Source organism: Mercurialis annua, linkage group LG4, assembly GCF_937616625.2.
Source record: "Mercurialis annua linkage group LG4, ddMerAnnu1.2, whole genome shotgun sequence".
Classification (NCBI taxonomy): domain Eukaryota; kingdom Viridiplantae; phylum Streptophyta; class Magnoliopsida; order Malpighiales; family Euphorbiaceae; genus Mercurialis; species Mercurialis annua.
Window position 1 is genome coordinate 38,999,848 of NC_065573.1, and position 15,577 is coordinate 39,015,424.

At 30.6% G+C, this 15,577-nt stretch overlaps 2 protein-coding genes across 2 annotated transcripts; one reads left to right on the top strand and one right to left on the bottom strand.

The window, feature by feature from the left end:
• Nucleotides 1-2,398: 2,398 nt before the first annotated feature.
• Nucleotides 2,399-7,338, bottom strand: LOC126676143 (uncharacterized). Its single transcript, XM_050370277.2, has 8 exons — nucleotides 7,316-7,338; nucleotides 6,909-7,036; nucleotides 6,654-6,749; nucleotides 6,353-6,565; nucleotides 5,576-5,728; nucleotides 5,161-5,214; nucleotides 3,909-4,052; nucleotides 2,399-2,943 (listed from the first exon to the last, which is right to left on the bottom strand). The coding sequence occupies exons 2-8, from the start codon at nucleotides 7,029-7,031 to the stop codon at nucleotides 2,524-2,526; spliced, it is 1,203 nt and encodes a 400-aa protein (XP_050226234.1). The 5' UTR covers nucleotides 7,032-7,036; nucleotides 7,316-7,338; the 3' UTR covers nucleotides 2,399-2,523.
• A 7,403-nt stretch (nucleotides 7,339-14,741) lies between these two features.
• Nucleotides 14,742-15,577, top strand: LOC126678684 (uncharacterized). Its single transcript, XM_050373579.1, has 2 exons — nucleotides 14,742-14,907; nucleotides 15,141-15,577. Exons 1-2 carry the CDS (start codon nucleotides 14,742-14,744, stop codon nucleotides 15,575-15,577), a joined length of 603 nt encoding a protein of 200 aa, XP_050229536.1.

The following is a 15,577-nucleotide window of genomic DNA, read 5'->3' on the forward strand; positions in this document are numbered from 1 at the left end:
TGATTCGAACCAGCTCCTTATATGCTCAAGTAAGTCTGCCATGATTATTTCTTTACCGATGCGGAGTCTTCGTCGCCAATTGAAGCTATCGATACTGACCGACGGCGCAGCTGCAAATTCAGAAATTGTTCCCTTTTGAGTGAAAGCCAAGTTAAAGAGAGCTTCATTAGAGATTGAGAGGGTTGCATATGGTTATGAATCCAAATGTCTTTCCAAAACCTAGTTGAGTTACCATTTCCAATTGAAAACTTAATATTATACAAGAATAGGTTCCAGCTAGCAGTATTATTCACACAACTTGCACGGATTCCACGCTATTAAAAAGATATATTATGGTTATTCGGTTTAAGTAAACCATGCTAAGGGAGTAAGTCGGAGCTAACACTAATAACCAAAAACCATAGAATATTCTTATCATAATTCATCAATCTCCAAATCCATTTATAAAGAAGACTACGATTTCTTAGACGTAAAAAGAGTATACTGAGACCACCTAAATAGATAGGAATACATTTCGTATTCCAAGCCAACTTACAAATACTTCTAAAGCCCGAGCTACCCTTCCAAAATTTTTTGCCTCATATGAGTTTCCATATCTTCAATAACACTAACCGGAACAACAAAGCTGCACATAAACCAGGCAAACTATAGAGGACTGACTTAATATAAACCAATCTACCTGCCGGGGACAAAAGACTTCCATTCCAATGAGTGGGGGCGTAAAGGGTAATCTAATTTTGTGAATGGAGGTATAAGTTAAATTTTTCCTGATTTACCACATTTGTGTCCCGTCCAAACTTTTATATATATATATATATATATATATATATATATATATATATATATATATATATATATATATATATATATATATATATATATAATTTAAAAACATTAAATTATTTAGTAAAATTTTTGTCAGCCATATTTCATATTTTTCAGCCATAATCTTCTTATGTAAATATTTTTTCACTCTATTATTTTTTATTTCCATTTTAATATTTATTTTCTATATTACTTTATCTTCCTCACTTGGAGGATATACTTGTTTTTTGAGACACATAAAAAATGTGAATCATTTTCTTATCTTCAATACGAGAGTGGAGGTGTAATTCAAACGGTGATATACAATCCGGTGTTCATCGTATTACAAACGAGTGGTTTTTTTATATCTGAGGACGGCGTGGTTGATAGACTGTCTTGCACCTCTAGACAGTTCTGCGAAACGTCCTAAAAAGAGACTTAATTCGCGACTCCGTCAGACTTTTTATTGGTAATTTGATCCAATTTTTATAAATTGTTTTAACAAATTAACTTATTATTTTATGTTGTTTGTTTAAATAGTTCCAATATTAATTAATTATATATATCTATATAATATCGTATCTTATTTGCTTCAGTTCAATTATTATCTCTCGATAGTCTATCTATAATCTATAATCTATAATCTATAATCTATAATCTATCTATAATATATATAAAAGCACGGATGGGGGGGGGGACAGACAAATTTACTGAATAATCCTTTTCAGTTTACTACTAAATAAAGGTTTTATAGTCATTAACTAATTAGTTATTTAATTAATCACTATTGTAATCAAAGTCCTAATTAGAATAGATAGCTAAATTATCTCCAATTTAATTTTTAGTATGTAAAAAATAACTAAATTGTCTCCAAATTAGTAGGAATATCTATCTTTTAGTTTGATTGAATTACAAAATTAAAATACTGTATTTGGTCAATATATTATTATTTAAATTTCTATCTTATTATTTTTAAAGATATTATTAATAAAATTAAATTAATTATTTAATTATGATTATTATAAAACCAAAAGAAGAATAAATTCAGTATGAAAAAAATTTAATAACTTAATATATTATATTTACTTTTACAAAAATTCTTAACTAATTTAATATTAATTATAAATAAAAAATTGATATAATTATAATAAATTTACTAATATATTGAGTAGTTACGTTACGAGCCACGTGCATAGCACGTAATACGAAACTAGTAGATAGAAATATGGTAAGGTGGTGATGAAAAAGTAGTCCCCATTTCCATTCCCATTTAATTTACGAGGATGAACTCATCTCCATGTTATTTCCAATACCCATGGGATTTCCATCCATTTAATTAATTTTTGTTTTTAAATATTAGATTAATGACTTGAAGTGTTTAATAATAATAAATATCATTAAAAAGAAAATCTATTTTGATTATAAAACAAATGCTACTTTTTGTTTTAAAACATGAAAATACATTTTTAGTCTTTTAAATTTAAAAAAATTACAACTAAACACTAAAATAATCTGAAAATTTATATCTTTTTTATCACTATATAAATATATAAACTATTATATATTTTATTATTAAATTTGTACTAATAAAAAATAAATCAAATACTAGTATAAATTATATATAACAAAATTGGTAATAATATAGTCATATAAATTAAGTTTCCCCATGGGCGGAGATATCCATAGAGTGGAGACTATACTCTCTGTCCCATTCCAAATTTATGGGGGTATTTGATGGGAATAATCATCCCATGGAGGAAGGGGAAATTCGCCATCCCTAGACGGATCGGTTCCTGATCCGCCAAAATAAAACATATGCCTCCACGGACCATTATCAGAACCTCCGTCCACGACATGATACACATCTAAATCTGTATATTTTTCAGTTTTTGGTGCATCCACAACTTTATGGTCTTCATTTATAACTGATATTCGAGAGCAAAATGCATCTTGTTTCCTGTCTGTGAAAATAATACTATCGCCGGCCCCCATCGGCGGATTAGGCAAATTAGGACTGAACACTTCTCCTCCCCAGTCTACGTAGTTAGCGGCTTCTCCTAAAAATTCGAATCTTTGCGCTGGCCAAAACCCAATAATTTCACCATTTATTCTAAGAAACCAATTTCCATTACTTTGATCCTGTTATAATATAAAAAATCAGTTTTGTATGCTCGATTTTCATCTTTTTTTCAAAATCGCTCACCTTATACGCTCTGTATAGGAAATAAATAGGCGATGTACATTTGAAATATCTATTGTGTATATGTGATGCATCTTTTATAGACAAACATAAAAGCATACAAAGTTATTACATTTTTGTTTTTAGATAATTTTTTTTGAACTTAAAGCATGTTTATTAAAAAATTAAGGATTGTTTTTGAGTTTTTATGGGGTTTCCCCCTATTTTTTATATAAATATATTTTTCATATAAAAATATGTTTTAAAAAAATACTTTAACAAACTACCATAAAAGCTATTAAAACGTATTTGTATATATGAAATTTTTGAAAATGTATCTCTATAAAAAAAAGCTATATATTTTTTATATTTAATTCACAATCTGAGTCTGAAGCCGTATTAAGTTTATTTGTTACCTGCATGTTTTACATTTTATAGTTGATAATCTGAAAAAAAAGTTAAATCGATGTGCATAAATTTAATACATATACCGGACTTGGATTAAATATCAGACCCATAACAACTTCGAACTATGTTTCGATTTGCAGTTAACAAAATCAAATTTGATTCGAATCCAATCAACTTAGTTGAATTTGGTTCAAACACGTTCAAGCTCGTCCCATAAAAAGTTGCAGTGTTATTGATTACCTTTGAAAATGAGAGATACAAATTTAAGAGAAATTTTTATGTAAACTCAGTCTACCACGTCATATGTGGATTAAGCCAATCATGTCATAACATTTCATTAAAATGAGGGTATTTTTGTAATTTCGTTTGTTATTTGCATATACTTTTGAATAATGATATTACAAGAATACCCTCATTTTAATGAGGTGTTATGATATGATTGGTTTAGTCCACAGATGATGTAATAGACTGAGTCTACCTAATTTTTTTTTCCAAATTTAAAGCAAATTGATTGTACCTTGAAGATGAAGAATTCCAGTACATATTGTACTTTCTCCTTGCCGCGAGTAGAAATTGTTGTGATAACTGCGTCAATAGGAAAATCCGCACGAACGGATATTATTCCAAGACAATGTGTATTGTAACAGTGTGAATTTCCTCCCTATAATAACAAAGTAATAATTATATAAACTTTGATGATATAATGAGTTTATATTTCAAAAATTCAGATCAAATTTTTAATTCTATCAATGAATACAAAATTTTGATAATTTATTTTATAATTGTTATCAATAATAACACGTTAAAAAGATTAATGATGCAATTGATAAAATATAACGTATGATATACTTTCAAAACTCATTATATATATATATATATATATATATATATATATATATATATATATATATATATATATATATATATATATATATATATATATATATATATATATATATATATATATATATATATATATATATTACAGTTATATTTGTAAGAAATTTGAAAAAAAATCAAACCAGATGAGTAGTATAAAATGAAAACAAATTATACAACTAACAAAACAATAAAGATGCTGATAAAATTGAATCATTTTTTTGTTGCTAATATCTTCTCTAACTATAAATTAGTTTGTCATAAAAATAGCTAAAAATAAATTTATTTTTATATTTGGCAGAAGGTACAAAAAACCATCGTAGTTTTTAAAAAAGTACATATCAACCCTTTCACTTTTTTCGATACAATTAAGTCCTCTTTAGTTTCAAATAAAACAATAACATATTTTGTCTAACACCATTAAAAACACTCGTTAATAGCTAACATATCTTTCATAATCAAATAAGAAAAAAGTTCAAAAATAATTTTAATGTTTAAAATATTTATTGAAAATTTGAGGGGGGAAGTGTCCAAAAAATAAGATAAAAGGGTTTATTTGTTCGATTTTAAAATAACGCGTGTTTAATTGTTCAATTTTAAAAGCATAAGAACTTAATTGTGCCTAAAAAAGTAAAACTGGTGATATATACTTTTGAGAAAAAATCGAAGTATTTTTTTGTACCTTTTTATATTTTTAATTAAGTTATTGATATTTTAAATTAATAGTTGGATATAATTGACATTAATTGCAGAAAGATGATGTTGTAACAAATTGATACTAGCTTTTATTCAAATACAATTGACAATTAAAAATATTATCAAGTGTATTAATTTATTTTTCGAAAACACCTAAAACAGAAAAATTTGCACAGTAAACATGCATTACTTACATTAGTAAATACGTAAAGATGAGTCAAATTATCTCCATAGAGAGTGGGATTCACCTGAAGTAGACATAAATCGACAATTATATGCAATTAATATCTTAAAAAATCGGGTTATCACAAAATAAATCACGAAGTTTAATATATTATTTAATTATATTTTAATATTAGATATGAACTATTAATTTTTTGCAATATAAAATACCGAACAATAAAGATAGTACTTATGTGAATGACGAAATAATGTATATTTTGATATTTACATCGAAATTTTTATATCAGAAAAATGATTGATACTTCTAATTATAAAATAATGATAGTTATTTGACATTGGTAGATTTTAGAATTCATATCATAATTATTAAACACGTTGTAGATTTAACCTAATGATAAATTAATTTAAATATATTGAGATAATTACCATCCAACCAGTTTCTATACTATCTGGTCCATTTGCTAGTTTGAAGCGAGCAGCACTAAATTGAGAGCCTTTGACATGAGGCTTATATATGCTCACATTCATCCCAGCCCCATAGTACCGCCGATTAGATTTTTTTGTGCGAAGAATTGCATACTACAAGTAATTATAAACATCAACCAATCATTAGAATTGAAATCAAAAAATATTTTAGTACAGTTAAGAATTTTAAAACAATCATACAAAATAATCAACGTGATATGAAGTCTTAACCAAAACAGGCTATGAGTTACATTTAAAATAACAATTTGGATACAATCTGATTATGCTCAAGTCCGACTAATTAATATGTTTTGGCACATCACACAAGCGGTTACGACTCTGCTAGTAGTTAATCTAAAACATATTTTTTATTAAATAGTTTTATAATTATATCAATTATATTAAAACAATAAATTAATAATTTAATTAAAATATTTTAATTTATCTTTATGATAAATTAGTCTGTAAGTGGACAAAGAATCATAGAAATCTAAAAGAAAATTTATCAATGTTTGTTTATCATTTGAAACATGAACTTACTTGTCATAAAAAATTAAAATATATTTTATTAAATTTTATTAAATTTTATTTTATCAGATCAATCTTTTATATTTTTTATTGTTTAGATATAACTGACATAAAACATAAAATTGTTGTACCAAACTGAAACAATTATATATTAGTAGTATGTTTATTACTTTTATTTTGTCTAAAATGTACATTATTAAATGGACTTACATGGACACCAGGATTAGGACGATCTTCAAAACCTGCTTTTATATCATAAATTCCAGTACTGGGAAATTTGTTATTGATAAATTTATTATCGGCCACTTCCCTAATTGGAACGGTACCGTTTGGACATCCTTCACCGTTCAGCCACATGCTCTTTAAGTTGGATATGCCTGTTCCTTTTTGTCTGATACTATGTTTCTCAACATACTGTTTTATCTGCAATGTCAAATTATAAAAATTTAATAATTATGTGAAAATAAACAAAAACAAACTAATATAATAATTAGCTCAAAATGTAACGAACCTCATCATAGTGAACAGTATGGTTTTTCAAAGAAGGATGATAAAAAGCGGGTTGCTTGTGGAATTCTACGCAATTATATACATGTCCGCTCTTCGTCTTTTATCAATTGAATATCATAAAAAGTCATTATGTGGAAATAAAAAGATTAAAATAAAAAACATAAATAAAAAAAAATGTCAGAATGCATTTTTTTTAAAAGCATCTTCACAAATATAAATAAAACATAAAGATATACAATTCAAGAAATTTTCATACTCGAATAGTTTTAACTGGCTTATTGCCTTGTTTTCTAGAGAATGCACTATTGCCTTCAACTCCATGGTGTATCGACCACAAACACCATATGAAAATAATTAATAAAGTCGTTCGTAAATCCATGATCCCTACAAATTAAAATCCGTCAATGTAATTTTCCAATGTTATCAACGAGCTATAACTCAAATGGTATAAGCGTTGAACAGTAAACTATAAAGATCGCGGGTTGAATTCCTCCCACAAGCGCTCACCTTATCAATTTTTTTCATAGAAAAGTTAATACATTTGTTTTTGTTTATTTCGACTTAAGAGTCTCAGGTTAATTTTTTTCTATTTATTGTGATAAAAAATAAATAGCAAAAAGAAAAGGAAAACAATTAGCAAAAGAAAGGAAGGATGAAACTAACCTGACTGTTTATGAGATGAGATAATGAGGGATTAATTATTGGTTTATATAGATTAGAAAGCAACAACAATTCAGGAAAACAAATGCTATATTTGCATTAATGAAAATTAGTAGATGTGGTAATTCCAATTTTGACTTATCTGGGAAGAAAAATTTATAACCAATTATTATTTCTATCTATACTATCTATAAAAGCACGGATGGAGGGGGAGAATTACAAATTTACTGAATAATCCTTTTCAGTTTACTATTAAATAAAAGTTTTATAGTCATTAACTAATTAGTTATTTAATTAATCACTATTGTAATTAAATCCTAATTAGAATAGGTAGCTAAATTATCTCCAATTTAGTTTTTAGTATGTAAAAAATAACTAAATTGTCTCCAAATTAGTAGGAATACCTATCTTTTAGTTTGATTGAACTGCAAAATTAAAATACTGCATTTGGTTAATATATTATTATTTAAATTTCTATCTTATTATTCAGTATGGAAAAATATTTTATAACCGAATATATTATATTTACTTTTATAAAAATTCTTAACTAATTTTTAAAAATAAAGGACTTATTTGTGTTTTTTAAATAAAAAAAATTAATTTCATCTTTAAACTTAGTTAATTGAATGATTTCATCATTTAAATAAAAAAATTAATAAAAATTAAAAAATTGGGGTATAATTGAAAACGGAAAATTCAAAAGTGGGTAAAATTGACAACTTTTCAACGTCGGGGTGGAATTGAAAAAAAGTTTTAAGGTGAGGGGTTTTTAAGTAGTTAGGCCTAAATTAAACCATTGATCTATTTAAAAAAAAAACGAAACAACAGAAATTTTAAGATCCTAAATTTGAAGGTTATAATAATCAGACTAAATTCAAGTATGGAAAATTTCGTAATAGCAATTACACCATTAAAATTTTCATTTTCAGCTTGTTCCGCTGATATACTTTAAACGATGTAATCAAAATCTTGAATCTTTAAGAACTTTAATCTAATAACAACTTCTCTGGAAAAATTCCTGATCAACTACCAAACCTCACCAACTTAGAGAAATTGGATGTCTCCGGAAACAAGCTATCTGGAGAAATTCCTTGTTTACTAAGAGGTCTTCATTTCTTGTCTTTGTTCAACGTCAGAAATAACATTCTTCAAGGGCCTCTATACCATTCCAACTTTTTACGAAATCCGGGACTGTGTGGTCAAGTTGTGAAGTTCTTGCTCCAATCGATCAGAAGCTATCCATACTACTTCACCCCATAAAAACACGAATGCAAATCTTGTCCTTGGACTTGTTCTTGGTACTTGTTTTGGAACTGGTTTTGTTCTTGCTATACTAGTGCTGTGGATATTGTCGAAGAGGAGGATCATTACTCTGATAATGTAGAGATGAATACAGTATGTAGAGGCTTCGGATTAGTTTTACAAAGCAGAAGTAGAGGCTTTATACACAGCTCAACATGAGAACTTAGTTGCATTGCAAGGTTATTGTGTATATGAAGGTTTCAGGTTGCTAATTTATTCATATATGGCGAATGGAAGTTTGGATTACTGGTTGCACGAGAAACCAGATGGTGCATCTCAATTGGATTGACCAACTAGACTGAAGATCGCAAGAGGAGCAAGCCGTGGTCTTGCTTATATGCATCAAATATGCGAACCTCACATTGTTCATCGTGATACCAAGTTGAGCAACATCCTTCTCGATGAAAAGTTTGAAGCCCACGTAGTGGATTTTGGATTGTCGAGGTTAATTCTACCTTATCAAACTCATGTTTCAACTGAGCTTGTTGGAACTTTAGGCTACATTCCTCCGGAGTACGGGCAAGCATGGGTAGCAACATTGAGAGGGGACATGTATAGTTTTTGTGTTGTAATGCTTGAGCTGCTTACTGGGAAGAGACCAGTAGAAGTTTTCAAGCCAAAGATATCAAGAGAAATGGTGGGTTGGGTTATGAAAATGCGGAACAACGGCAAACAAGATCAAATATTTGATCCTGTTCTGAGAGGAAAGGGGTTCGAAGATGAGATGGTGCAGGTTCTAGACGTCGCCTGCATTTGTGTTAACCAGAACCCTTTTAAGAGGCCAACGATCAACAAAGTTGTAGACCGGCTAAAGAATGTAGCTTCATAAAGAAACCAAAATAAGAACTAGCTGACACATTATGTATATTAGAGAGCTACATATAACTTGCACAAAATATGAGACTGCCAATGTATATAATTTTGCATTAGCTTTACTATATTGTACATGGGAATAACCAATCGTACAAGGTAGCTTAAAGATTCTATAATTTCGAGTGAAATAAGTCTCAGCAGAGATTCTTTTCATCCCTTCCACTTGAGATAAAAAAATTTACAGCTTCTCAATTTTGAGTCAATTTATATCAATCTGAAGCTGGTATTGATGGTTACGGATGTAAACTGAGAAATAATAACAAATGTGAATTTCTGTCATAAAACATAAATTTAGACATTTTTAATATGTTACGCCAAATTAGAGGGGTTAAACGACCATATGGTCAGACAAGGCTTTTCATCAAATTGTAGTGCACTACTCCTGCTTTGTCAAATATGAAACAATGACAAATAATGGATGCCACTTTTGACAAGAAGGCCTCAGGCACAAACTTTCAATCCATTGCTTAGCACAAATATACACTTTCTCTAGTCTACACTCATATGATCGACTGATTTTTACGGAAGAACACAGAGAAAGCATAAAATACGAGTAACAGTATCATACTTGTAAAGGTTCAGAATCGATGATGACGTTAAGATAAGAGAAGCTAAAGCAGTTTAATCAAATAAGCAAGTATAGTCAAGTACTATCAGGTTGATGCAGTTTGATCAAATAAACAAGTAGCTAAGTAGTATCAAACTGATGATGTTAAATTCATCATATATACGAGTTTAATATGATCCACAAGTGAAAGGCTTTTTAGTTTCACAATGTTATAGAAGCATGCATCCAGAATCATAAACAAGAATACACAACTAAATACAAATTTTCTTCCAACTCATTTATATATCAAACTCAAAATTTTGACAAGAATCCTAAATGAACATACATATAATAAGAATCGGATCATATTCCCAAAAGATTACTCTAAATCCTAATTTCAGTCCAAAACATCAAATGTCTTTCTACAATACGCAATTTTGCTAATCCAAACGTCCGACCTATCAGAGGTAACTCTAATAAGCCTACATTTTGGAAGGAAAAAAAAATCCTAAATGTACACACAAATAATAAAGTCAGATCATATTCCTGAAAGATTTACTCTAAATCTTAATTTCAATCCAAAAGATCAAATGCCTTTACAATACTCAATTTTGCAAATTCAAACATCCGACCTACCAGAGATAACTCTAATATGGTAAATCTAGCTACCAAACTTTATCTGTCAGCGGATAAACAAGCTGATAAAGTTCTTGAAAATAATGCAAATGCACGAAAACTTAAATTGCACTAAAACAAAACAGAAACATGACATATCACAGACTAAATAACACATCTTCACCAGACGAGCATGATAATTAAAACCAAAGCTTATTTATCACACTAATCCATAAGCTGACAAATATTATGAAAGATAAAATAAGTACATTAAAACTTAAACTCAACTAAAATGAATTATAAATCATGGCAAATCATTAAGTGAATAAAATCCAATTTTTAATCAAAAATCATACAAACAAAACTAACAAATCCAACACAATCAAAAATCAATAAAAAGAAAACAAACAACATAAAAGTAACTAAATTAGATTAGTCTAGAAAAACGAATCAAAGCAACTATCCATAAAACTGTTCAATATCATATTATTGCAATTTTTACAGCTTCTGAAATTCAAGCACCAACAACTAGCAACTTAGCAAATACACATCCATAATCCATAATGATAGCACGCGAAATTATCTATTGACAAGTGTTTTTTTGACCGTTATATAGCTTTTGAAAATGAGGTCCATGTCTGAATTCAGGAGTCAAATCACATCCAACAAATGAGAAAAAAAGTCCAAAATTCAAGCAGAGTACAACTATAGCCGCAAAGTATCTGAACTTCAAATTCAAAAGGCAAAATGTACCTTAACTCAAAAAATATAGCATCACAAAAGTCTAAATACTGAAATGAATAAAGCATAGAACAAAAGAAATGCTGCAAGAAATTTCCTTTCAAAAGCATAAAAATAGCAAAGCTTTCAATTATGCTTCTACTCATCCTTCATATGACGTGAAAATGTAACTAGCAAAACTGAAACCTCAAAAGCAACAAGATAAGTGCAACAAAACATGTCATTGGACTTTCCAAAGAAAAACCAATATGCAGCTAATAGTTGCAGAGCTGCACATTTATAACATGAGCTACTACTGTAAGAGCAGTTCCATTATTAACGCATTGGTAAGGGAACAAGGTATGTAAACTCTTTACCTACAAAAATGGAAAAATAGTTGCCAAAAAAGAACAAATCCACCACTGAATTGAACTGTCCAAAAAAATTAGGGTCAAATTTGGCTTGGAAACCTAAGAATTCCCAAATCAGCAATTACTTCTTCATTTTTTCCAGTCAATTCAACCTATTTAACATAATCAACACTCAACACAATGATTAATTATAAGAATTTCGAGCAAAGGGGCATAATTTGGCAGCAAAGTAAGCAACTAAGCAATTTTGTTGATATCGATCAATCAAATAAAGTTAGAGCTTTTGCATGCAAGACACATGGTTAAATTAATATGAAGATTATAACATAATCTGGACATATGACTTTTGCACTCATTTGACCTTCCACAAATAAACCAGAAACCAATTCTTTCTATCTCAATATTTGAATCATGGCATCAATATTAGCGATTTCGAGATCCAAGACAGAGCCCAATATGTATCCACCTTGCTATCTCTGAATACCTCCCAAATTCTATTCCTAATATCCCAATTCCATCATCAAGATAAGAACAGCTCTAAATAATATATTAACATATTTAATATCATTCCCATAAACCCACTTATAGTTGCTTAAAATTAGCATTAGTAGCAACCAATTTTGTGCCTCCAGAAATACATCTCAAAGCAATTACTAGAAAATTTTGATAGGCAGCAGGATGAATAAAGAACCAGTGGCACACCTAGCATTTTCTTTCTGCACATGCTTAAAAAACCACCACATACTAGTGTATACTAGAAAAAGTTAAAATCATAAAAATTAACACCCTATCGAAGTTTTTATTTCAAAAGTTGGTTCCCTAACTAGTGGTACATATGAATCCATAATAATGGCCTCATTCACATAAAAAGGATAAATAAGAAAAAAAATTAAAAAGCTTGAACCACATGCTAACTACAAGCCCAATATACATAAGACCAAATTCAGAAGGTTGTATCCTAGACCATACCTTTAAGCAGACATGCAGCAATAAGAGTAACCTAGATAACAAAGTGAATTAGAAAATAAACAAGAATTACAATCCAAAAAGATTTTTTATACAGCATAATGGCTCTCCATTATAACATAACAAGTAAACTAGGTAGGGTATCATCAAATTATTCGAAGCTCATAGTAGATAATATCAGATATTAACACATTAACTTGTGGCATTCGTTGCAAGAGACTGGTGTCAGTTGAAACAGAACTTGTAATACTCAATGGCGGGATTACACTGCTAATTAACTATGATACCATAAAGACAGTTCATAGATAGGTTTATAATATTAAGAGGATCCATAAAACTACTAGAAGATAATAGAACCATGAAACCAAAGGTAGCGGCTTAATAAATATAGAGTTTATGACATGCAATGGAGCCATGAGACTAGCGTATGCAATGAAAATTGTAACATTCAATGAAACATAAGATCGGTCTAGGAGTATCCCTCTAGAACTACAAAGATAGCGGTTCTTAATGAAAATTAATGTCATTCATTTGAACAACTGAGATGATAGGGTATCATGGGTTATACTCTCTCCGCACATCATAAATCATGCTAAATAGATAAACTAAGCCAAGAGGCTGTGAGGAGCTACCTAAGGAAAAACTCACAACCACAACAAACAACTAGTGACAGTTATATAATTTGGAAAAAAGACTTCTATTAAAAGATAATAAGAATTCATATCTCATGAAAAAAGTGAAAACACATAAAAAAAGTCTTAAGTTTGATAATCTAAGTACACGAATTCAAATAACCATATATAAAGCAGCCCAATAAGAAGATTACATATAAAGACTTATGCAACAAACATCATTATTCATGATTGCTGATTCAACATTGTAAGCAACTTGAAAATTGAATTGTTATAAACTTGTAACACTTTTTTATCATTAAATGTTTACACCAATTAAATCTATATTTTTATAGTTATTGCTCAATTTCGTATTTTAAAAAACAAACATCAATGGACAAAAAAAGGACTAGCATCAAAGGGACATCAATAGGAACTAGCACTAAAGGGACATCAGAGCGACCAACATCGAAGAGACATAAGAGCAACCAACATCCAAGGGACATCAAAGAGACCACCATCAGAGGGACCAGCATCAGAGAAACCGGGACTAGCATCAAAAGAGACATCAAAGGGACATCAAAGGGACCAGGACCAGCATCAGAAGGGCCGAGACCAGCATCAGAATGACATCAGAGGGACCGGGACAATATGGACATCAGAGGGACCAGCATCAGCATCAGAGGGACAATAGTAGAGACCAGCATCAAAGGGACATTAATAGGGACCAGCATCAAAAGGAAATTAATAGGAACCAACATTAGCGAGACATACATGGAAACCAACATTAGCGGGACATACATGAGACCAACATCAGAGAGACTAGCATCAGAGGGACATCAAAAGGGACTACCACCATCAGAGGGACATCAAAAGAAACCATCATTAGATACATAATTGGACCAACAACAACAACAACAACAACAACAAAAATAAGGACTTGCTGTAGTAAGCAACACTGTAAGCAACTTAAAATTAAATTAACAGACTTGTAACAATTATTTATAATTAAATGTTTATACCATATACTTACCGATATTTTTATAGTCATTACTCAATTTTGTATTTTAAAGAACCAACATTAGATGGACAAAAGTAGGACTAGCATTAAAGGGACATCAACAAAGATCACCACAAGAGGGACATCAGAGTGACCAACATCGAAGGGACATCAGAAAGTCCATCATCAGAGGGGACATCAGAGGGATCGGGACCAGCATCAAAGAGACATCAGAGGGACCGGGACTAGCATCAGAGGGACATTAGAGTGATCGGGACAATATGGACATCAGAGGGAATTACATTAGAGGGACATTAGAGAAACAAGAATCAAATGGACAACAATAAGGACCGGCATCAAAAGGACATCAATAGGGACCAACATCAAAAAGAAATTAATAAGAACCAACATTAGCGGAACATACATGAGAACCAACATTAGCGGGACATGCATGGGAACCAACATCAGCGGGACATACATGGGAACCAACATGAGAGGGACTAGCATTAGAGGGACATCAAAACGGACCACTATCAGATACAAAATTGGAGCAACAACAAAGATAGGTACTTGCTGTAATAGGCAACACTGTAAGCAACTTAAGAATTAAATTGATATAGACTAGTAACAATTTTTTACCATTAAATGTTTCTACCAATTATACCTATATTTTTATAGTCATTGCTCAATTTCGTATTTTAAAGAACCAATATCAGATGGACAAAAATAGGACTAGCATTAAACGGAGATCAATAGGGAACAACACTGAAGGGGCATCAGAGCGACAAACATCGAAGGGACATTAGAGCGACCAACATCGAAGGGACATTAGAGAGACCAGCATCACAGAGACATCAGAGGGACCGGAACCAGCATAAGAGGGACATCAAAAGAACCGGAAACAACATCAAAGGGGGAATCAAAGGGAATGGGAACAGCATAAAAGGGACATTAGAGGGATCGGGACCAGTATCAAAAGGATATCAAAGGGACCGGGATCAGCATCAAAAGGACATCAGAGGGACAACGACCAGCATCAAAGGGACATCAGAGGGACCGCGACCAGCATCAAAAGGACATCAGAGGGACCGAGACCAACATCAGAAGGGGCATCAGAGGGACCGGGACAAGCATAAGAGGGACATCAATAGAGACCGGCATCAAAGGGACATCAGAGGGACCGCGACCGGCATCAAAGGGACATCAGAGGGACCAAGACCAGCATCAGAAGGGGCATCAGAGGGACCGGGACCAGCATAA